The sequence below is a fragment of the Acomys russatus genome, chromosome 13 (assembly GCF_903995435.1).
Source record: "Acomys russatus chromosome 13, mAcoRus1.1, whole genome shotgun sequence".
Lineage (NCBI taxonomy): Eukaryota > Metazoa > Chordata > Mammalia > Rodentia > Muridae > Acomys > Acomys russatus.
Window position 1 is genome coordinate 20362176 of NC_067149.1, and position 21770 is coordinate 20383945.

The 21770-nt window shown below is 52.1% G+C and overlaps 1 protein-coding gene across 1 annotated transcript in view; it reads left to right on the plus strand.

Annotated features, from left to right (window-relative positions):
• The first annotated feature begins 805 nt into the window (after positions 1–805).
• Positions 806–21770, plus strand: part of Fgd5 (FYVE, RhoGEF and PH domain containing 5) — a 100306-nt gene continuing 79341 nt past the window's right edge. The window contains exons 1-2 of the mRNA XM_051154927.1: positions 806–943; positions 8743–11458. Of these exons, the coding sequence (XP_051010884.1) occupies positions 931–943; positions 8743–11458 (2729 nt within the window). The 5' untranslated portion in view covers positions 806–930. The remainder of the gene's footprint in view (positions 944–8742; positions 11459–21770) is intronic.

Consider the following 21770-nt stretch of genomic DNA (forward strand, 5'->3'; position numbering starts at 1 on the left):
TCGCCTCTTGTTTGGTTAACCCCGTTTCCCTGGGGGCCTCTTTTGAGCTCCAGTCCCAAGTAGCAGGACTGCATGTATCAGGGTAGACCATCCCTAAGAGCAAAGGCATCATGTGTGTGGCCATCAACAGGCAGTACTGAGGAGATACTGGGCTTCTGTACAGTATGAATTAAGCTTCCTCAGCAACCAGATACCCCTTTCCAGCCACCCCCCAGAGGTGAGGGCAGACTAGACAGCCATACTTGGCACCAGTGGTTCGGACTTCGGCTTCCCCAGAAAGTGCTGGCTGTTGCTCTGCTTCTGTGAGTCTGGTGAGGGTTCACCATTTCACACACTCCCCCTGGGGTTTTGGCAATGGAGGGTCTCTGCTGATCGTCCTCACAGCCTGAGTGCTTTGCTACAGTGTTTGTTTAATTTGTCTTCTATCCCCAATGACCTCCCCATCCGAGCTTCATGAGGACAAGAACTTGTGGCTCTCGTGCTCCGTGGTCAGCACAGCGTCTAGCCCAGACCGAATGAACATCCAAATCTGAAAATAAAGAGATAGATGGTCTCTGCCCCTTAGCTTTGAACAGCTCCTTAAGTCTCCTTGATCATAGCCCGGCCCCTTTAAGTGTGCGTGGAGACGCCGGGACCCTGGGTCTCTGACAGCACAGAAAAGGAGGGGGGGGGGAGCCTTCCTCTCGGGAGCGGGAGGAAACGTCTAGGAGGGGGCGGAGGCGCGGCCGGAGCCTGGGGCCCGGAGCTCGAGCGGACGCCCCGCCCAGCCCGAGCCCCGCGCCCAGCGCCCCTCGCCTTAGCCGCGGAGTGCTGCGCCCGGGGCGGGCCGGGCCGGGGCGGGCGCGGGCGCGGTGGACTAGGCGATAGTGGGATTCCGACAGACGGACCCGCACGACACGCAGCTATCAGCCTCGGGCTCCGCGGTGGAAGATGCACAGAGCAGGTAGGAGCCCGCGCCACCTTCCGCGCGCACCAGCGGCAGGCGCTTCAAGTGGAGCCTGCAGGACCCAGGGTCCCCTCTCTAGCGTCCCGAGAGTTCGGGTGTTCTGTGCCACGCACTCCGCCGTTGTCCCCCAAGGAAGGGTCCTCTTAGAAACCGAGAAGGACACCTCTCCCTCCAAAGCGACCTAGTCGTGCCTCCCCTCTGTCCTCTGGGTCCCAGCAGGTCCAAGATCGCCTTTTGGTGGCCGCGCCTGGCCCCGGGGGCGCATTCGCCGAGGTTCCCGGACGCCAGAATCTGTTCTGGCACTCTAGGGTCTGACACACCCCACTCTGCCATCAGACTCCGGGAAGCCCCTTGGTTGAGCTAGGAAGCCTGAGCTGTTCCCCTAGGCGTACCCCTCTAAAACTCCCTACCTAAGCTCCACCACCGGTCCGAAGCCCTGATCGAGAGGTTACTCCTTTCTCAGGAGCGTTGGCGTTCTTCTCACCCCCAACCCCTCCCGTCTGCTGTCTGTGAATTAGAGACTTCACCAGATCAGGGATTCTGGGAAACACGAAAGTGTTCGCAAAGAAATTTAGGCATCTCGGTTGAGGAGTGCCATTTAGCAGATTGAGAAAGTGAGCTTCGGTCAGATGGGCGGTGCCTGGAATCTAGATTCCCAACCGCTGTGCGCTGGGGAAACCCAGAAAGTTCTCAAAGAAGAGCGTCTGCTAGGGAGTAATCCTAGCTAAGGAGACTCACCTGTTCTGAACAGAACAGTCCCGCCCTGCTTTCTTTTACTGCTACCATTCAGCAAAACGGGAGCCCATTCCTCCCAAGAACCCTGACCAATGCCACCCTCCCAACACATATCCCCAAAGAAACAGGAAGCCACCATTTTGGCTGTCTTGGAACCATATCCTGCTGCTGCTGCTGCTGCTGCTGCTGCTGCTGCTGTGTGTGTGTGTGTGTGTGTGTGTGTGTGTGTGTGTGTGTGTGTGTGTGTGTGTGTGTTTCTGTGTGTGTTTCTTCTTAAGATTGTTTTACTGAAAACAGTCATTGTCTTGGGAGCAAGGTACAGCTGGAGACATCGGGTTGGTCTTAAAACAGACTGAGTAGGGCAGCCACCACCCTGTGTCCAGGCGTTGGTGTTACTGAGGGTGAGAAAACATGGTAACTAATGTGGGTAACAGAATTGGGGGGGGCATAAGAAGAAGTGTCACTCTATGGGAGTGGAGGGGACAGGAGCAGTGTCTTAGGGCCTGGCTACCCACTGCTGTCTGGGGAAGGAAGGTTGCCTTCTGTGGTGCTGGCTCCATCTGGACAGAGATAGACTGGCTCTCCCCCCCACCCCCCCACCCACCCACCCCCGCCCTCTTAACAAAACTGCTTGGTAACAATAGGAAGAGCCGGTCCAGCTCCCCCATACTCTCCTGCAGGAGGCTGGAGCAGGCCCTCCTTCCCTAACAGTCTGAAGAATGAGGCAGTCAGAGCAAATGCAGAGGTAGGTTTGGCCCCAGGACGCCTTTGCAGTGGGCACTTTTCGATCTAGCTGTCCTGTAATTTGTGTCTGTAGACAGGATTCCCTTTTCAGTGTGCTAGCCTCCCATGATGTCTAGTGGATCCATGATGCCATGGACCCTGACTCCTGGTCTCATAGCTCCAGGATTCCCTGGGGCTAGATCTCAGGGCCACCATTTGCTTGTGTGACCTTGAGCAGGTTTCTTGACTGCTGCCCCTCAGTTTGTCTATCTGACAAATAAAGATCTGCCTCAGACTTGTCACTATTAAATTGACCAGAACAGTGCCCATTATAAGTAGCCACTCATATTTTCCAGGAACTTGCAATGAGTTAGTTAGCACTAAGATGTATTCTTTCCATCAGCTTAGTTAGCATTCGTGGCAGCATGGTGATAGGAAATTGAGGTATACTGACCTGTCCAGGGGGCAAAACAGGATTGAGACACAGGTAGTTCAGCTGCAGAGCCATTTTGTTTTTAAATCCAGGCCTAACTGTTGGTTCCTAGGGAAAGTTTGCCTCTTGACTTTGTCTAGCATTTTGTGTCTGTTAGTTTCTTCAAACTCTCTATCATCCCATGAAAAGGTGGATGGTTCGTTCTTTCCTCAGAAAGGAAGCTGTGGCAGAGGCAAAGGGAAGCGTCTGAGCCCACACAGCTGTACGTGGAAGGGCAGGCACTAGACCCCAGGCTTCTCCTTATTCTGTCTCCCACTGTCTTCCTGGGAAGTGCCCTGTTGTGGGTCACTGGACAAGCTTAACAGCAGCCTAATTAGAAACCAGCGGGCTTGGCTTGGTCTCTCCGGCAGGCACCTAGGAATGGATGCTAAATTAAGATGCATTGCAAGGTGAAATCGGAAGATAATTGCTTTGCAACATATGGTCACGAATGCTGCTCCGGGGGGAGTGGAGGGGATGGCAGGTGAAGCAGACTTGGGGACGGATATCAAAGTGTCAAAAGAGGTTGCAAGGAGCCCCCCTGAGTTGGAAGAGCTGGGGAGATTAACTTTTTGGTCCAGTCCCTTCACTCTACAGATGGAGAAACTGAGGCATGGGAAGGGAAGAGACTTGGCCAAGGTGACACCTCAAGTTACTGGCTTAGCCAGGAATGGAGGCTAAGGCTCCTGGCTCCCTGTCCAGAGCTCCTTCTCAGACTCCATCTAACCTGACTCCTCCTGCATGGCTGAAAGGGAGCAGCAAGCATGAATGTGTGAGTGACAGATATTTAATTAAAATAGAGAGAAAATAGCAGCTAGTACCAGGAGCTGGCTGGGAGTGATTTGTATCATCAGGCGCTATTGAAATGCTCTTTCTGTTTCCATCCCTTAGCATTTTGCCTAAAGGGGTGCTCTGTAGTTGCACCATCCCAGAGTGTGGCAAATCACCAGGAGTTATGGGCTTTGGTGGCTGAGATAGGGCATATTATCTGCAAGGAGAGAGAAGGCCCTCAGGCTGTCAGAGGGTGCACCACCAGCCAGGTCCATGCTTGGTTCCATAACCAGCAAGTTAAGCTCAGCCCAAAGGAGCAATTCAAGCACTGGCCTCACCTGTACCTCCAGGTCCTAAAGGTCAGCAGTTGGGATGCACCCAACCCTGAAGGCTTGCTGGTGCCTCTGGGCTCTGCACACACGGTCACCTCTGCTGACTTCCTTGTCTTGGTGGTGTTTTCTCTCACTGTGACTCCAGTCCCTTAGCGCATCCTTCAGTGTTGCTCAAGATAGCAAACTCCATACTGGGGCCAGGCGCATCACCTGCCAGAGCAGTGGGCAGGAACAAGCCAGGCTGCTTTCATGTGCCTTCTTTTCACCTTCCTTGCTCTCCTTTGCTGGCCGGGACCCCTGGGACCTACTTTTCCCTGTCTGTGACTTCCATCACATCCTACCATGTCCTCTGTGGCAGCGCCCCTGGAGTCCAGAGCCCGTTGAACATCTCCGCTAGATGTTTCAGTACCTCATTTGGACTTGCACAAGATGAAATCCTGTGTCTCTCTTCCCATCCCTGGCCATCGTGTCTGTTGCAAGTAAATTGACCTAAAGTTGCCCTTCCAGGTGTCCAGGTGTAAACTTCAGCCTTCTCTGCACTATTTCCTTTCTTCCACACCCACATCTGTCCCACAGACACATTCTCCCTCTCAGTTCTGTTTCACCATTGGAATCTGATTTCTTGTCCCAGCTCAGGCCAGGCCCCATCACTGCGGCCTGGGGTCCTTTGAGAGCCTCCTGCCTGGTCACTTATGTCTGCCATCACTCGCATCCATTTCGGCGGTTAGCCTACTTGCATGTGTCTTCTTGCTTTTTGTTTTTGCTTGCTTGTTTGTTTTTTTTTTTTAAGTAATTTATTCAGATTACATCTCAGTTGTTATCCCCTGACTTGTATCCTCCCATTCCTCCGTCCCTCCCTCTTTCACCCTATTCCCCTCCCCTAGGTCTGTGAGGGAAGGGGACCTCCTCCCCCACCATATGATGATCACAGCCTGTCAAGTCTCATCCTGATAGCCTGCTTCCCCTTCCTCAGAGTGCCACCAGGCCTCCCCACCAATGTCTTCTTGTTTAAGCCCTGCTGTTCCCCCTTCTCCTTAAGCCTCTGTGAAATAGCCCGGGCATCCCCAAGCTTCATCTCCTGCTCCCCCCTCTGCTCCCCAATGTTTCTTCCCAAAAGTGCTGTTTTCCCTCCTGTCTCTTGGGCCCACCAATGAGTCCCAGCTACTCCCTTCTTCTTCTTCTTCTTCTTCTTCTTCTTCTTCTTCTTCTTCTTCTTCTTCTTCTTCTTCTTTTTCATGTCCCCTCAGTGAGACCAAGGGTGTTTGTTGGTATGCCCAGAAACTCTACACTAGCACCTCCCCAGGATTAAGGAGTACAGTATATATTATCTCATGGAACTGGAGTAGAGAGAATTGCGTGGGAACCTCACACTGTAGCCAGTCAGACCCAGACCCTGCCTTTGACACTTGCCTCACCTGACAAGCTGCCCCTAGTTTCTCTGCCTCAGTTCCTCTGGGTTTTACCCTTGTCAGTGAAACTGGGGTTCCCGGGGCTCCAATGTAGGGGAAACACTGTGCGGGAAAAGAAGAGGCCGAGGGTTGCATGGCTGGACTTCAAAGTAGGAAATCTAAGTTCTCTTCCAGGACCTCTTGGCACCCACTGAGCGGCCTCACACCTGCCAGCAAGGGGCAAGCCAAAGTGGTTTTGATGCCAGCATCTCTGGATCTCAGAGATGTGCAGAAGCACCGTGGCCTCAGCACTGGGTGCAGGATAGACGCTGAGTGCTTGTTGTCCCTTTGGCTCCTGTGAAGGAGGCATTTTCTTGCAGAATCACGCCTCAGACCCCACTATAACCTTTCTCAAGGAACAGGTACCCGCAGATCAATAGCTTGATTGGATGAAGGATGGGTTAGGAGTGGGGGCAAATGCAGCCAGGGTGACAGTCATTTTTCACAGTCTGTCTGTTCTTTGGCCACGTCTCATGGTGCCCGTGTGAAATGGCACCTGTTAAAGATGAGAAATGAGACTCTTAGCACCCCCCCTCCATTCCTGCCCCCCGGAAGAATAAGTCAGGCCAACATCTGACACTGGTGTTATGAGCTGACAGATGCTATCAAGTAGTAAACCAGATAGGGCTGGACTTGTGCTGGAAAGATGGGTGGGGCATGGAAGATGCCCTACCTCACAGCAACAGGTACTCTGTGAACAGCTCCTCTCATGCAAATGCCAGACAGGGGGCACAGCTCTCTTCTGTGTCTATCTTCTGTCTCCATGTTGTCCGCAGGGGGCGTTATATGCTGTCCCCATTTTACAGACAGTAAAACTGATGTTCAGTTCTACAGCCTCTAAGTGTCCAAGCCGGGGTTTGAACCCAGTTCGGCTAACTGTTACCTAACAGTAACCTGTGGCCAGAGCTTATCTTGTTAAACTTCAATTGTGTGTGTGTGTGTGTGTGTGTGTGTGTGTGTGTGTGTGTGTGTATCAGAGGATGACCTCCAGTGTCACTCCTCAGGCACCATCTACCTTGATTTTTGAGTCAGAATCTCTCACTGGCTTGGAACTTGACAAGTAGGCTAGACTGGCTGGCCAGTGAACCCTAAGGCCCTCCTGTCTCTGCCTCTGCCAAGCTGCCATTCCACTCTCACACACCATCTGGCTGTGTGTGTGTGTGTGTGTGTGTGTGTGTGTGTGTGTGTGTGTGTGTGTTTGGGGATTTGAACTCAGGTCCTCATGCTTGTATGGCAAGCACTTTATCAACTGGGCTATCCTCCCACTCCCACCCCAGGTCGCCATTTTTGACAGGCTTTATATAACTGGCCTTCGACGTCTGATCCTTCTGCCTCTGCCTCCCAAGTTCTGGAATTAGAGACATGCATGCCCTGTGATGCTTGGGCATAACGAGTTCGTAAAATATATTGTGATTTTTGTTGTTGCTGCTGTTTATTTGTTTTTGAGGCAGGGTCTCACTATGTAACCTTGTGGGCCTAGAACTCTCTCTACACCCCAGGCTGGCTTTGAACTAACAGAGAGCTGCACACCTTTGAGCACTGGGATTAAAAGTGTGTGCCACCATGCCCCTGGCTAAGCAAATTAGATTGTTAATGTGACTTTCACCCACTTCTAGTTCACTTTTGTTTTAAAGATGAGGTTTCTCTGCTTTATCCGGGCTGGATGCTGAGCCCTTGGCCTCAGATGATCCTCCTGCCTCAGATTCTTGAGTAGGTGGGGTTCCTGGGATGAGTCCCACACCTGATATTTATTTTATAATATGTTGTGAGGAGGTCTAAAATATGTATGGAGCTGGGCATGGTGTCACACACCTGTAATTACAGATTCTGGAGACTGAGGCAAGAGAATCATGAGCTCGAGGCCAGCCTAGACTACTACATAGTAATGCTTTTTGAAAGTCCCACATAATGATAGACGTGGCCCTTGATTAGAGCCACTGGCCATAGCTGTGAGAGCACACGAGGGCACTCAAATGATGAGGAAGACACTTGTTGCCTGGGGGAACCCCAGTCCTCTGCTACATCTTCTCCTGGGTCAAGAGCTGCTGTCACAGCCAGACCTCAGCAAGGATGGACCGGAGATGAGGATTTAGAGTTCAGTTCTGGCGCGAAGGTATCAGCATGGAGTTACATGTCTGAAAAGTTTCTTTTGCTGAAGAGATGTGAGGACCAGGCAAGGAGGCCCGGAAGCAGGCCCTGCTGGCTGCTCAGGACAGACACAGGACTTGAACCTTAGAAACTGTGCCTTTGGTCTACTTCTTGTCTTAACATGCCCTACCCTATTCTGCAAAACTTATCAGGGGTTTGCCTTCTCCCAGAGGCCTCCCAGTCATGGCAGCCATTCCTGGCTGACTCCTGATGCGTGTGCACTCTGTACGTATCTTTTATCCACCAGTCTATGTGCCTCAGTGTCCATGAGGGACACAGTCTTTTGTAGCTACCCATGCTGGCACGTACCATTTCCTTTCTGACGTGACATTTGAGGGTGCTGGCTAGACACCCTGGAAACACAAGAGACCTCCTCAGTTAAACCTTGTAACAGAGTCATGTGTCCTTGGTGTGCTGTGCTTATGGACGAAGAGATGGCTATTCAACCATAGCATCCTGAGGGGCTACCGCTCTCTCACTTGTCCTAACTCCCCAATGGATTCTCCTTTGGGACCCATGAAAGCTTCTCATCTGTAGTGCTGGCCACGTGGTTAGGGTGTTGATGAATACCAGCTCTGTGAGGACCCCCAGGAGCCTGGCTGTCAAGTTCATCTTTTTCTCATGGTGGCAGGACACACAGAAATCATTCAATAAGCACATTTTGGTAAATGAATGGTAAGACCTTGGCACATTGTTCAAGGCGCACGGGATTTTTGTTCCACAGGCTCTTGTTAACTGGACTGTGGAAGGAGCACTAGTCCCTGTTCACAGAATGAGCTGTTGATATTATGTCAAGAACTTTCTGTTGTTAAGACAGGGTTTCGTGTAGCCCAGGCTGACCTTGAACTCACTGTGTTGTTGAGGATGACCTTGAACTTTTGATCCCCTAGCCTCTACCTCTCCAGGGCTAGGATTATAAGCTTATGGGGGTGGGGACCAAATTTAGGGTTTCCTGCATGCTGGGCAAGCATTCTATTAACAAGGCTACTTTCCCACTTTGCTAAAGGATTTTGAGGATGTGGGAGAGGGGATGAAAGTCTGAGGCAAGTCCCGGAGCTGGGGACTCTCTTCCGTACTTCCTTCACCAGGCTATGCACAAAGATTTTGAGTAAAAGTTAATTGTGCTTTTTTTTTTTTTTTTTTCTTTTCTCTGTGTTTGCCCTTTAGATTCACCAAAACCACCACTTGCTCCCAAGCCAAAAGTTACCACCAGTCCCTCCACGCCAGCAGCCAAGTTTCCCCCCTTACCCAGGCGTGACAGTTTCCCCAGTCCCAACTCCATGTCCAGGGGCCCCAAACCCCCCATTGCTCCTAAGCCCAGGCTGACTGGCCTCAGTGAGTATGGTACGGGTGTGTACCTGAACAGCAGCCTCAGCAAATGCAGCAATGGGAGGCTGCTCTGCGAGGACCGGGGCCTATGTGATGGGCACCACTCCACCCTGAACTGTTCTGACTTGGAGACTGATGGAGAGTACAGCATGGTTCCCAGGGCTCTGCAGAGAGAAGATGCTTCCATGGATGAGGCTACTGGGGAGCAGGGGTCCGAGGAGGAAGTCCAGGAGCGTGGTACAGAACAGATGGGAACTGAAGGGGACGTCCTAGCTTCAGATGAAGAGGCACCAAGCAGAGACGGTGAGGAAGGCATGGGCCACGCCCTGGAAGGCGAGGAAGATTGTGATCACGATCTAGAGACAGATGGGACCCCAACAGCCCCAGATGAAGGAGTACCAAGCAGAGAGAGTGAAGAAGGTGAGGGGGACTGCGACCAGGGCCCAGGCATGGAGGAGCAACCTGTGAGTGAGAAGGAGGAGGAGGAGGAAGAGGAGGAGGAGGAGATAAAGGAGCACCTGTACAACCTTGATGACAGGGCATGCTGGGATGGAGAGGGTCCCTTCCACAGTGAGATCATTCTCACACATGTGAGCTCTGAGTCCCCTGATGTTCCCTGTTGGGAGCCAGGGACCACCCCTGAGACTCTTGGGGAGGTAGAAGAAGGTAGCGAAGATGACTGTAACAACACAGAACCTGGGGACCCCAATCAGGACACAGGTCAGAACACAGAGGATGCCAGCGTGGGATCCCCTGAGAACGAGGAGGTGCCCCAAGATATTCAGGAGCAAGAGGCCACAACTGACAGCCCTGAGGTCTTTGAGGAAGACTGTGAAGATGCTGCAGAAGGTGGGGACCAGGTAGACCAGGAGGAGCCACCCAATTGCCACGAGGAAGCCGATAATAGAGAAACCACAGCCGCCACCTTGGAGGTGGGAGACAGCCCTGGAGATAATGGAGACACTGTGCAGGAGGACCCTGTGAGGGAGGACCCTGCTGAGGAGAGCTGCCAGATCATTCCCTTCGAGAGTGACAGTGTGGAGGAGGAGTTCACACCCACTCTCACAGAAAGTCCCTATGAACTCTTCCCAACGGAGAGCACCTCCTTCTGCAATAACAGCTATTCCCTTGAGGAGACAGCCAAGGGGCAGGAGGTCCTGCGTGAGACCTGCCCAGAAGAGGTTCTCAGTACCGACCCTTCACCTACCCAGCATGTGTTCCTGCAGGAGGGAGCTGGAGAGGGCCCCCCTGTCCCGGATGTGGTGGTTGTACCAGAGGCCGAAGATGCCATGGATGACGATGCGCTCAGCAGCCCCTACGTGATGGGAGTAAGCTTGCTGGGCCATGGAGAGGGAGCACAGTCAGACACCCAGGCTGCTTCAGGCACTCTGAGCGGGTACAGTACATGGGAGGAAGGGGACTCTGAAGGGGGCCTGGTCCCGGGGGACAGGAAGAATATTGCCACTAGGGCCCGGCCCCACTCTGGGAAAATGGCTGGCCATGTTCCAGAAACTGTCCTAGAGGAAACAGGACCAGAAGCCTGTTTGTCAGCCATGAGCATCGGAGAGGCCAGTGAGGAGGTGAGAAAGATGGGTGTGCTGCCAGAGGGGAGGCCCCCTGAGTCCGCCCGGGCCTTACCAGCCAAGCCCAGAGCATTCACTCTGTACCCAAGGTCCTTCTCTGTAGAAGGCCGAGAGAGTCCCCTGTCCATGTTCCGGGAGCCAGAGGGGGCCGGGCTGGACATCCACCGTGTGAGGAGGAAAGAAGACAATCTTTCTTTGCCAGGCGCCATTGGCTCCTCTGGTAGCTTCTCACAGCGCAGCCACCTACCGTCCAGTGGCACCTCCACGCCATCATCTGTGGTTGACATCCCACCCCCTTTCGATCTGGCCTGCATCACGAAGAGACCCATCACTAAGAGCTCGCCCTCGCTCCTGATAGATGGAGACACCCTGGAAAAGGCCTCCAAGAAGAAGAAATCCTCCTTCAAGCGCTTCCTGGAGCTGACGTTCAGGAAGAAGACAGAGAGCAAGGTGCACGTGGACATGAGCCTGTCATCTTCCCGGTCCTCCTCCGAGTCCAGCTACCACGGTCCAGCCAGGGTCCTGGAACTTGACCGCAGGAGCCTCAGCAATTCACCCCAGCTCAAGTGTCGCACCGGAAAACTCCGAGCCTCTGACTCCCCGGCCTCTCTCATCTTCTACAGGGACAGCAAGAGGAAAGGTGTCCCCTTCAGCAGGACAGTTTCTAGGGTGGAGTCCTTCGAAGACCGCTCCCGGCCACCCTTTCTGCCTCTGCCACTCACCAAGCCGAGGTCCATTTCATTCCCCAACGCTGACACTTCAGACTATGAGAACATTCCAGCCATGAACTCGGATTACGAGAACATTCAGATCCCTCCTCGGAGGCCGGCACGGGCCGGCACCTTCACAAAGCTGTTTGAAGAACAGAGCAGAGCCCTGTCCGCTGCAAATGAAAACGACGGCTATGTGGACATGAGCAGCTTCAATGCCTTCGAGAACAGGCAGCAGAGTTCAGAGCAGGAAGCCGAGAGGTATGTGAGCGGCAGGTCTTCTCTTAGGATGTGGGAGGCAGCCAAGGCCTGGGGGATGGGGGTGTCCTGTAGGTTCTGTTTCTTTCTTTCTAACTTTGTGACTTGGGGTGAGTGGCTCTACCTCCCTGAAGCACTGTCACGTCACCTGTGAGGTGGAGCTCATACTTTTCACACTAGAATCTTTGGGAAGATTGGAGTAGATTTTCTGTGTGAGACTACAATATAAAAATGCTGATTATTAAGGGCACAGTTCTCATGGCTAAGGGAGATTGCTTTCAACACACACACACACACACACACACACACACACACACACACACACAGCAGCTAAGCGAAAAGGTTCTGGAATCTTGCCAAACTAAATATCTTTCACCATCAGGAAAAATACCCTAGTTGATTGATACCTTCTTATTGTGCACACAAACAACTAGAAAAGACTATTTATTTAAACTGTCCAACATTGCACACAGCGCCTTGAGCTGAATTTCTGAATAGAAGTCTTGAAGAGGTGCATCTAAGCTGATTTTTAAAAACTGGATCACTTTGAAATGTGGGAGTGGAGCCCTGTGGATGGTGAACAATAGTGGGGTTCTCTGCCTTCCTCCCCTCCAGCTGAGAGCCCCTCACTTAGCTTACCTGGGCTGACTGTTCCTTATATACTATAGAGGCAGCTTAGACAGGCCACACCACCCTGTCTGCTTGTACCACTCTGCGGGCTCTGATCTGGGTCGTTGACAGCCCCCCATAGTTACAGTTTAATAGAAGAGCCCCAGGGGTGTTTGGGGGGACAACTAAACTAACCTGTCTGGTGGTGACTGCTGCCTGGAAAACTGCAAGGGAACTAGAAAGACACCATGGCTGCCACTGGCCTGGAGAAGATTGGTAAGGTGTGCCAGTTTCATTCTCCGGAGTAGTTCACGCGGTTCCCACTTGGGCGCCATCTTCTCCCTATACCTAGGCTGTGTGAGGGCTGTATCAGTTCTTTCTCTGACACGGAGGTGTGTTCATCAGAATGGAAGTGGACGCCAGCTGCAGAGGGGGACTGAGTTTAATATGGAGAGTGAGAGGATTTGATTGCATGGCCCCAGCTAGATCCAGCCCTGTTTCTGCCTCTTAGCACTGGTAAAAACAAGACCAAGTTTGAAACACAAACTCTTCAGGCGTAACGTGGTTGCCCAGCTAGCTGGTTCTTGACTTTCCCTAGCCACTGAGAACTCATCACTTCTCAGCAGTCCCTCACCAGGAGCTTGGACTGCTGAATAAAGCAGCAGACAACCCTGGCTGTCTTGGAACTCACTATGTAGAACAGAGCAGCCTCGAGCTCAGAGATCTACCTGTCTCTGGCTCCTGGGTGCTGGGATCAAAGGTGTGTGTTACCACTCCCGGCTCAGAAGCTTTTCTGGGTAACTGAGGGAGCACCCCCCATTCCCATCCCTAACCTGTTTACACCGCCTCTTCACTCAAGGCATCGGATACGTTGACCATTTTTCATCTCTGGGGTGACAGCTTTTCAATGATTAAAGTACACTTCTGTGGAATCACAATTTTACTGTTGAAGGAAGTTTCAGGCATCATCGAGTCCTGCTATGGAAGAGAAATCTGAGGGTCAGAGAGGGAACAGGGTTTGCCTAAGGTCTCTCAAGTCTGGGAGGAATCCGTGCTGGGACCTCTTGACTCCTGATGTAAGAATTTGCAGTGAGTTATGCTCAGGGGCGCCAGGTTGGGTTGTACAAGCTGTACACAGTACAACTGCACAGGTAGGTCCTTCCCTTCTGCTATGGGGGAATTACACACACACACACACACACACACACACACACACACACACACAGTATCCCCCACGGGGTTGTGCTGTACACAGGCACTTGTCCATATGCAAAGCCTTCTTCTGTACTTTCCCCTCCCCCAGACATCAGTAGAGTATAAACTATCTCAGAAAATGCTAATGCTACAGCATCTTGATGGCTCACTGTGTGCCAGGTACTGTGACTGGGTACTTTCCTTGAGAGCCTGCATCTGAGGCTGCTCCCGGCACTGGCCTGAGGTGTCAGAAGCACTGTGGCCCCTCTGACGCTCTTTCACCAGGGACCTGACTGGGTGACTCTCAATGCCAGTCAGTCAGTCAGTGAGCTCAGCTCTCTTTACTTCCTATTGGAAGTCATGAAAACAGGAGAAAAATCCCTGCCCCAGGCCCAGCAGGCCTGGACAGGTGAGAGACTCAGAATGACATGAGGGCTTCACCTGAATGGGGCGTTTTGAGTGAGGCAGAGGCTTTATGGGACACAGAGGCACCTGGGGTTGCAAAGCAGATGAGGCAGGTAGTGGAGAGTCAGGTCCTCCCGCCCCATGCCTTGCTTAGAGTGAGAGTCAGAAGCCGAGTTCATTGTTGAGAGCCCCGAAGGGAGACAGGACAGAGACTCTGGAGACACATCCTGAGCAAGGCCCCAGAACTAGCTGTGTGCTTAGGAAATGGCTGAGGGCCCCATTTCCTCTGTCCAAGGGATGGGACACAAGTTCTTGTTCAAGTCAGCCCATCTTCACCTCAAAAATGGACAAAGGAAACTTGGTGTGATTGTGGCAGGGGGGGGGGGGAGCAGGGGTAGAGTACCCGTGATTATCAGTAGAAAGTACTAGTAAAATTAGATAAAAAGAAAAGTGTTAGCTTAAGAGCAATCTATCTTAAGGTTGTTACTTTCCAGGCTGTGAACCCCAGGCCTGGTTTCTGAATCAGATAGAGGCTTGCCCTGGTCTCCCAGATTTGATTTACCATGGTGAGAGGAGTCAGAGCACTCAGCAGGTGCTGAGACCTGTCACCTAGAACCAAGGCTGCTTCCCACTGAGAGTGTGTTCCTCCAAGAACCAGGCCTGGGCTGGCTGCTTAGAACATAGCTTTAGACCTGAACGCAGCACGGCTTGGGCCAGCAGTGGTGGGCACGTTTCCTCTTGGCACTTGCTTCCTTCTGGGCTTCCAAGCACAGAGACAGAGTTCTGAGCTGGGAAGTAATGGGAGCCCCTTTTCATTTCACAAAGGCTAAGTGGGAGCTTGTAGTGAACTTTGACACTATCTTAATTTGAAATGTATTCCCAACGGACTTTCTTCTGAAGACTCTTTCTAGTAGGATGCTGTGTGTCCTCACCAGTCAGGAGTCTCTGTTGGGGACTTTCATTTTCCCCACAGGACCTGTAGTTCACAGGCTGGGAGCTGGGCTGGGTTTCTCTGGTGATGTGGCCGTTTTGAGCCTAGAGGGGAAAGAACTGTCTTTTGTTAAGTGACCAGCCTGAGCATTATAGTCCCAGGTGCTTCCCATGCCAACCGAAGGCTGATCTGACCCAGTGTGGAGCGTGGTACTCTGTCCTAAACACCCCCATTTCAGCCTGCTCAGTCTTCCTGCTTCTCAGCCTCCTGCCTCAGCACAGGTTGCCCCTCAGTGTCACTTATCCTCAAGGTTTACTGTGAAAATATTGAAGTCACTAGAAAAGCTCCAGCTTTGACAGTGACTGTCCTTGGGCCCACTCCCTAGGTCCCACCACACCCTTGCTCCAGTGTTGGCTGTCTCTTCTCCCTCTGTCCATCTGCCACACACTGCTCTGGGAACACTGACCTATTTACACAGGTACCTGGGAGCTGCTGCCACGCATGTAGACTCAGCCCGCACCACCCCGCTTCTGTGGCTCTCCTGCTGCTTGTCAGCCTTATAGCATTGAGTCTGTCACAGGCAGGTGATCAGCAAGCATCTGCTGCTGAGTGTTAAATCTCATGGAGGTAGGATTTGAACTTGATTCAAGAGATGCGGCACATGAGAGGGAGGAAAAGGAACACACACGTGCATGTGCGCACGCGCGCGCGCACACACACACACACAATCATTCTACCTAGATATGCTTCTTTGATGCTCAGGTCTCCATTGCAAGGTCTTATATTGGGAGACTTTGGCCATGGGGTGCTTTGTTATCCTCGCTCTAGTGCCCGTCCCAAACAGCCCAAGGCTGGCAGAACTAATCTAGAACCTTGGGCAGCGCTGCCTCTGACACCAATGCCAAGACCAGGGGTCACAACCACACTGGAGCCAGTGTCTGTTACCATGGTGATGGCCAGAGCTGGAATATATCTTGTAGCATGCAACTAGACAGGAAACCCCAGCCCCCTTTTTCTTTCCTTTTCTCTTTCTTCCTTCCTTCCTTTGTTTATTTCTTTTCTTTCTTTCTTTCTTTCTTTCTTTCTTTTTTTTTTTTTTTTTTTTTTGAGACAGGGTTTCTCTCTGTACCTATAGCTGACCTGGACTCACTTTGTAGACCAGGCTGGCCTCGAACTCACAGCGATCCACCTGCCTCTACATCTGCTGGGATTAAAGGCATGCACCACCACCGCCCAGCCCCCAGCCCCCATTTTCCAATGAGAAGACTGAGGCCTGCCGACCTAACACCAAATGTTCTCTGCCACATAGAGAGTAGGTGGCCAAACCAGGATTGGGACCTAGGCCTGCCTGACTCTCCATTCTGGGTTGTTTTTCTCCTGTCATTTGTTTTCCATAATGAAAAGGCCACACTCTGTAGTGTTGCTAACCTGACACCTGCTGAGGGGCCCCCTGCAGGAGAGAGGCTGCTCGGGCTGGCTCCATCCCCACTGCTGGCATTGCTTGGTGCTCTAGATGGCCCCAGGGGATGCAGAAGAGGTGCGTGCTTCCTATCTGAGGTCTATGGGCTTGTAGTGTGCCTCTGTCGACTCAGCTATAGATGCTAGTAATTGTTAATGGTGTGCCCAGACATCCTTCTTTGCTCCAGGCCACGGTGAGGACCTTCTGGCCTCTGGTGGCCACCTGTGCCTGAGGGACAACCGGGAGCTCTGGATTTGGAGCCTGCTACCTGCTAGGGAACGTCCTGCTTGCCAGGGGAGTTTTGGGAGCAGTGTGTGTGTGTGTCTGGCAGAACCTTGCTATGCTCCATGTGGATGAGATGACTTGGGACAACCAGGGAGGGCCTTGACTAGCTAATGGTGTCCATATGAGAAGCAAGAAGTTCCACACTAGACGCCATGTTATACAAGAGAAGGGTGAAGCAGGGAGAAATTGGAACCTGAAGGATGGCACAGAACACTGCGATGTTCACATATGGACAGAGGAGAGAGGCAAGAGCAATCAAGAAACGTCAGACTCACTGGAAGCAACCCCAATTCTGCTCAGTAGCAGTCCCGAGGCCTCTGTTCTGGAGAACACTTGCCTCAATAATAGACATACATAGGGGAGGCTGGTTTAAAAGCTTAAGGATCAGGCTCAGGTCTGTGTTTTCTCTAATGTCCAATCCCTAGAGGGCACTGTATGGGCTCGGGGTGGGGGGGGGGGGGAACCCAGCTACAAACACTCGTGGGACCTTAGTCCCTTCAGCTCTTTCTAGGCTGTGGGGTAAAGCCTGCCCTGGGTGCCTGTGTTCTGGCTGGCAGAGGGGTGCAGGAGGATCACAGTCCATCCAGTCCTGGAGGAGTAGCCTGTACCCAGGGAGCAGCAATCAACTCTGGTCCCCGCTTTGGTTTTCTTTTCCTCTTGGGAGTCTTTGATAGTCTGTCCAGTGCCAAATAAATAAGGCTTAGGTTTGTTCCCCATAAAAGACATAGGGAGGAATCATAAGAGCTCAAGTCTTTAACATGAACGTTAAAGGACCGAGCTGAAAAACAACCCTGGGGTTGGGGAGGTGAGTCTGCAGGCACACGGACTCAGCAAGGGCCCCTCCAGCCCTACTGTAGCAAACGCTACTTGCATCTCTTGTATCTACAGCCAGGGCTGCAGCCACTGCTGTTCCCAGTGTGTCCCTGTAAACAAAGGTGATTTGTAGCCTGAGCGAGAGTAGGCAGGAGTGGCAGCTTGGCCTCCTGCTGATGGCTGCCTCGTGCTGAGAGCCTTGTGGCACACGCCTAGCATAGTCCACCTCAGCAGCCTTCCGCTACCATTATGTTTTTGACAAATGAACTCATGCAGAGCTTTCATTAAATTCCGTCGGAGGGACCTGGAACTGCCATAAAGATCATCAGAATCTCAAGGCCAGCACGTGCGAGCACGCGGCCGTGCGGCTTGTTGAAATTGACTGATGAGAATATTCAGTTTTTAATTTTCTGACTTAAAATAAGACCATCTGCAGCTGTTTCTCTTAGCAATAATTTTTAATTAAATGCAATAAAATTTACAGGGAGCGGCCCTAATAAGAAAATTGTGTCAGGAAAACGCTTATTGGAACATTACTAGTGTGGGTATTAATCCCCCCTCCCCCTGCCATTCTTCCCCCCCTCCACTCCTATAATGTAGATGAAGCCCTGATTGTTAATCACAACGTGATTTTCACTTCATAAAGTCAGGGTGTCCCGGTGGGAAGAGCAGGAACCGTTCTGTCTAATAGCAGACAATTTCGTGGTAGGAGTCCTCTGGTAGAATGTGTAGAATGGTCGCTGTGACCAGCTGAGCCCCAGAGGAGGAGAGGGGGTATGTTCCGGCCTGCATTTGTGCGGCCCTCACATGTCCCTTGCCTGCTCCATGGATGAGCCTATCCTGCAGCAGACCTATCCAGAGAGAAAAGTCAGTGGTATCTTGTGTGGTCGCTCAGCGTCTTGCTGTTGCCACTGCTGTCTGAGCTTCTGGGGAGTAGTGGGGAGACAGACAAGGGTCTCACCTGACAGAGCTGCTGCTGCTGTCCCTAAGCAGAGTCGGACCAGAAATTGTGTATGCCATCGGTCAGCAAGACCATCATAGCTTCTAGGAAAGAGAAAAGAGCTGCATGCTAGATAGAGAGCAGCTGCCGCCAGGGATATTCCCAGCAAGGCAGTCGGGGAAGGCTTCTCTGGGGAGGTGATGCTCGAGGGACAATGTCAATGTGGGGCAATGGTCAGCTGTCCTCAGGGAAGGGGCATCCCAGCCAGAGGATCAGCAGGAATAGAGGCCCTGGATCCTGAGGCTCAGAAGGCAGGAAGGCTATCTGGACCACAATGTGAGAAGCAACAGGGAGAGTGAGGTTGGGACAGATAGGGAGGGGCCTTGGAGTTTACCTGAATGAGACATTTCTGTGGGAGCCATGAGGCTCTGCTGTCCTTTGGATTTGAGGTGACCCTGTGTGTTCAAGGCTTGGTGCTATTGGAAAGTGGTGTAGACCACATGTGCGTGAGTGCATGGGTGCATGCATCTCTCTCTCTCTCTCTCTCTCTCTCTCTCTCTCTCTCTCTCTCTCTCTCTCTCTCTCTCTCTCTGTGTGTGTGTGTGTGTGTGTGTGTGAGTGCTCGTGTGTGTGGCACACACATATGGAGATCAAAGGATAAGCTTGCGTGTCCATGCTCATCTCTACCTCGATTGAGACAGGGTCCTTCCTCGCTCACTGTTGCTGCATAGACAGCGAGCCTCCAGGGATGCCCCTGTTGCTGCTGCCTTCTCCCCTCTGGAGCACCAGGATTATGCTAGCACTGCTCTATCCAGCTTTTACATGGGTTCTAAGCATCCGAACGTGGGTTGCCAGGCTTGTGTGGTGAGCGCTTTAACCCCTGAACCATCTGCCCAACCCTAGTGATGGGAATGTAAGCAGTAAGGTCAATGGGAAGTTTCCTGGCACACAGCCCCTTCCTCTCTCCCTCCTCTTCTGTTCTCTGACCACAAGGTGAGCAGCTTTCCTCCTCCTTGCACAAGGGCTGTGACTCCTGCCTCAACACAGCAAAGAGGTCAGGGAAGCATGGGTAAGACCTTCCAAAGCTGAGCCAGAGTATCATTTGTCTTCGTGAGTTGGTGCTCTCAAGTATTTATTATAACAGAAGGCTGGCTCACCGACTCCGAAGCTGTCCTCATCATAGAGACAGTCAGGACTCAGTCGGGTTGGCAGACAATTTGAAGCTATAGCACAGTGTCTGCCATCCAGTGGATTTCTGCTCTGTGCAATGCGTCTGGAGTGAAGTCTTCTGTCTATGGCTGTGTTGTTTGGGGCAGGTAGTTTCCGGTCTCTCACCTTCCTTTGCCGCCCTGGAGTGAGTAGTTCTGAGTTTCTGGGAATGCCTTCTAGGTGGTGATGTCAGCTCAGCCACTCTACCTGTGTCAGAGGAAGGGACGGTGGTGAAAAAAAAAACCACCAGGAACAGTCTTGAAAAGGAATGTTGCTGAATTGGGACTCGTACTTTCTATAGGAAACAGTTTGCTCTGTGAGCAGTAGGGAGCTGGGCAAAGTTTAAAACAAGAGAGAGCCAGCACAGTCATTGTCCAGGGAGAAAAAGAAGACTCCAAAGAGAAGTGTCTGAATGACTAGGGATTGAGGCACGGCCGTAGCTGCTTCATCCTGTGTGGTTTGGTGGTGCTCTGTCACAGCTGCAACCATGCCTTAGAGGTAAGTGGCCTGGAGCTTTGCTACACCCGAAATTCCTCAGGGTGGCTGATGGACTTTGATTGCCACCAACGACTCAACAGTGGTGGACAGCACGACACAAGTGAATGAGCTCACTTTGGCTCCAACCGTTTCATGCGACCTGAGCCTGACTTGCCTCACCTGTTCTCGGCTCCTTGGCCTTCCAAGAGCAGCTCTGACAGCCTGTGCCTTTACAGGGGTGCCTGCTGTGCTGGGCCCTTGTGGAGTTCACAATATACCCTAGCACTATGGATGGTTCTATATTAACTTGAGGAGTCATGGATACCACTCTGGGGTACTGTTCTGAGTCTGTATCGACATATGAGAAACTGAGGCACAAAATGGTTTAGTAAAGCAGCCAAGGTCGCTTAGTTGATCAACAGCAAGGCCAGGGTGCTCCCCTGTGGCTTCTAGCACCACATTCCTAGTTACACGGCAAGGACCCTACTCACCCTGTGGGTGTCACCTCATTCACCTTGCCGAACGTCCTGCTGGGAAGAACAGAAGAAACTGGAAGTTCTGAATCGTGGCAGGATTTGTAGGGCAGTAAATGTGACCAGCTGAGGCATGCCTATATGTCAGTCCCCTCCCCCCTTTCTGATTTACCTCCTTTGCAAGCTTAGCAACTGGAACTGACCTCCACTCACTTGGGTGAAGGTAGGATGCTGCAGTGGACTTGAAGTCTTCAGAATGTCATCAGTGTTCAGAATAAGGCAACTTATAATGACTGCACTCACTGGTTCCTACCTGAGGCCAAAGCTGAAGGCCCGTATTAAGTGCTTGCCTCCCATGTGCAGGGTCCCATGTTTCAAGTCCCAGCATCACCATCCCTCCCAAAATCCAAATACAGAGAAGGTAACACTGACCATCACAGGGATAAAGGCACAGGCTATGTGCAAGGTGACACTTGCTCAGAGTGGCTGGCCAGGCTTGGGAAAAGCCCTTGGATAGCCTATTGCCCATCTGGATTTTTCTGCTTGGGTAAAGAGTGTGTTCTGTATGGCTCCTTAAAAATATTCAGAGCCATGGTCTTTGCAGGATGCAGGTGGTCCCAGGGCCCAATGCCATATTAGCTGCTACAGAAAGTAGCAAGGCATTCTGGCCTTGGAGGTACCGCCTGGGCCTCTGACACTATTCCTGTCAGCATTTTTGTTTTCTGTGATGATGTGGCTGAGATTGGTCTCCATGTAAACAGACCGGCTCTCCACATACACAGGGCTGGTCCAAGAGCCCTGGCTAGAGCCCAGGGGGAATTTCTCCAGGTCAAGGCGTGACCCAAGAACTTGAAATTTCAGACTGCTTCCATAATCAATTAAGAAAGCAAGTTATAAAAACCAGAACCCTGCCTTACGGTAGAGTCTTAGTTCTACTGTGATGTATTAGGTGTGTCCAGTGGGGCTGTGCTGGGAAGGGATGAGCTCCCCGTCAGGGTCAGGAATCAAGCACAAGGGAATTTGTAGGTTGGGAAGTCAGAACTCTCACCACCATCACCAGCTGGATGAGTGGAGTGGAGGAAGGAAGCCATACCTGCCCTGTAGCTTGAGAGAAGCTGAGGAGGCCACAGGAGGCCCCCCACGCCCCCATTCACTGCACACTTGACAGACTCCCTGAAATGCCAGCATGGGAATCATGCTCAGAAGGGACTAGTGAGCTGTCCCGGCAGAGCACACAAGTCCCACAGGCGTCGCCTGCCAACTACAGCACTGGAAAGGGATTGATTCCACACTTCCTCTCTTGGGGCTCAAGTGCTCTGTCCCAACAGGCTGCTGTTCCAAATGAAATTTTACCTGGAATGTTTCGGCAGCACAGAGGCCATGGCAGCTTATTTTATAAGTCCCTCTTCCCTTCCTCTCTCCCTCCCTCCCTCCCTCCCTTTCTTCCTTCCTTCCTTCCTTCCTTCCTTCTTTCCTTCCTAGACTAGGGATTGAACCCAGGGACTCATACATGCTAGGCA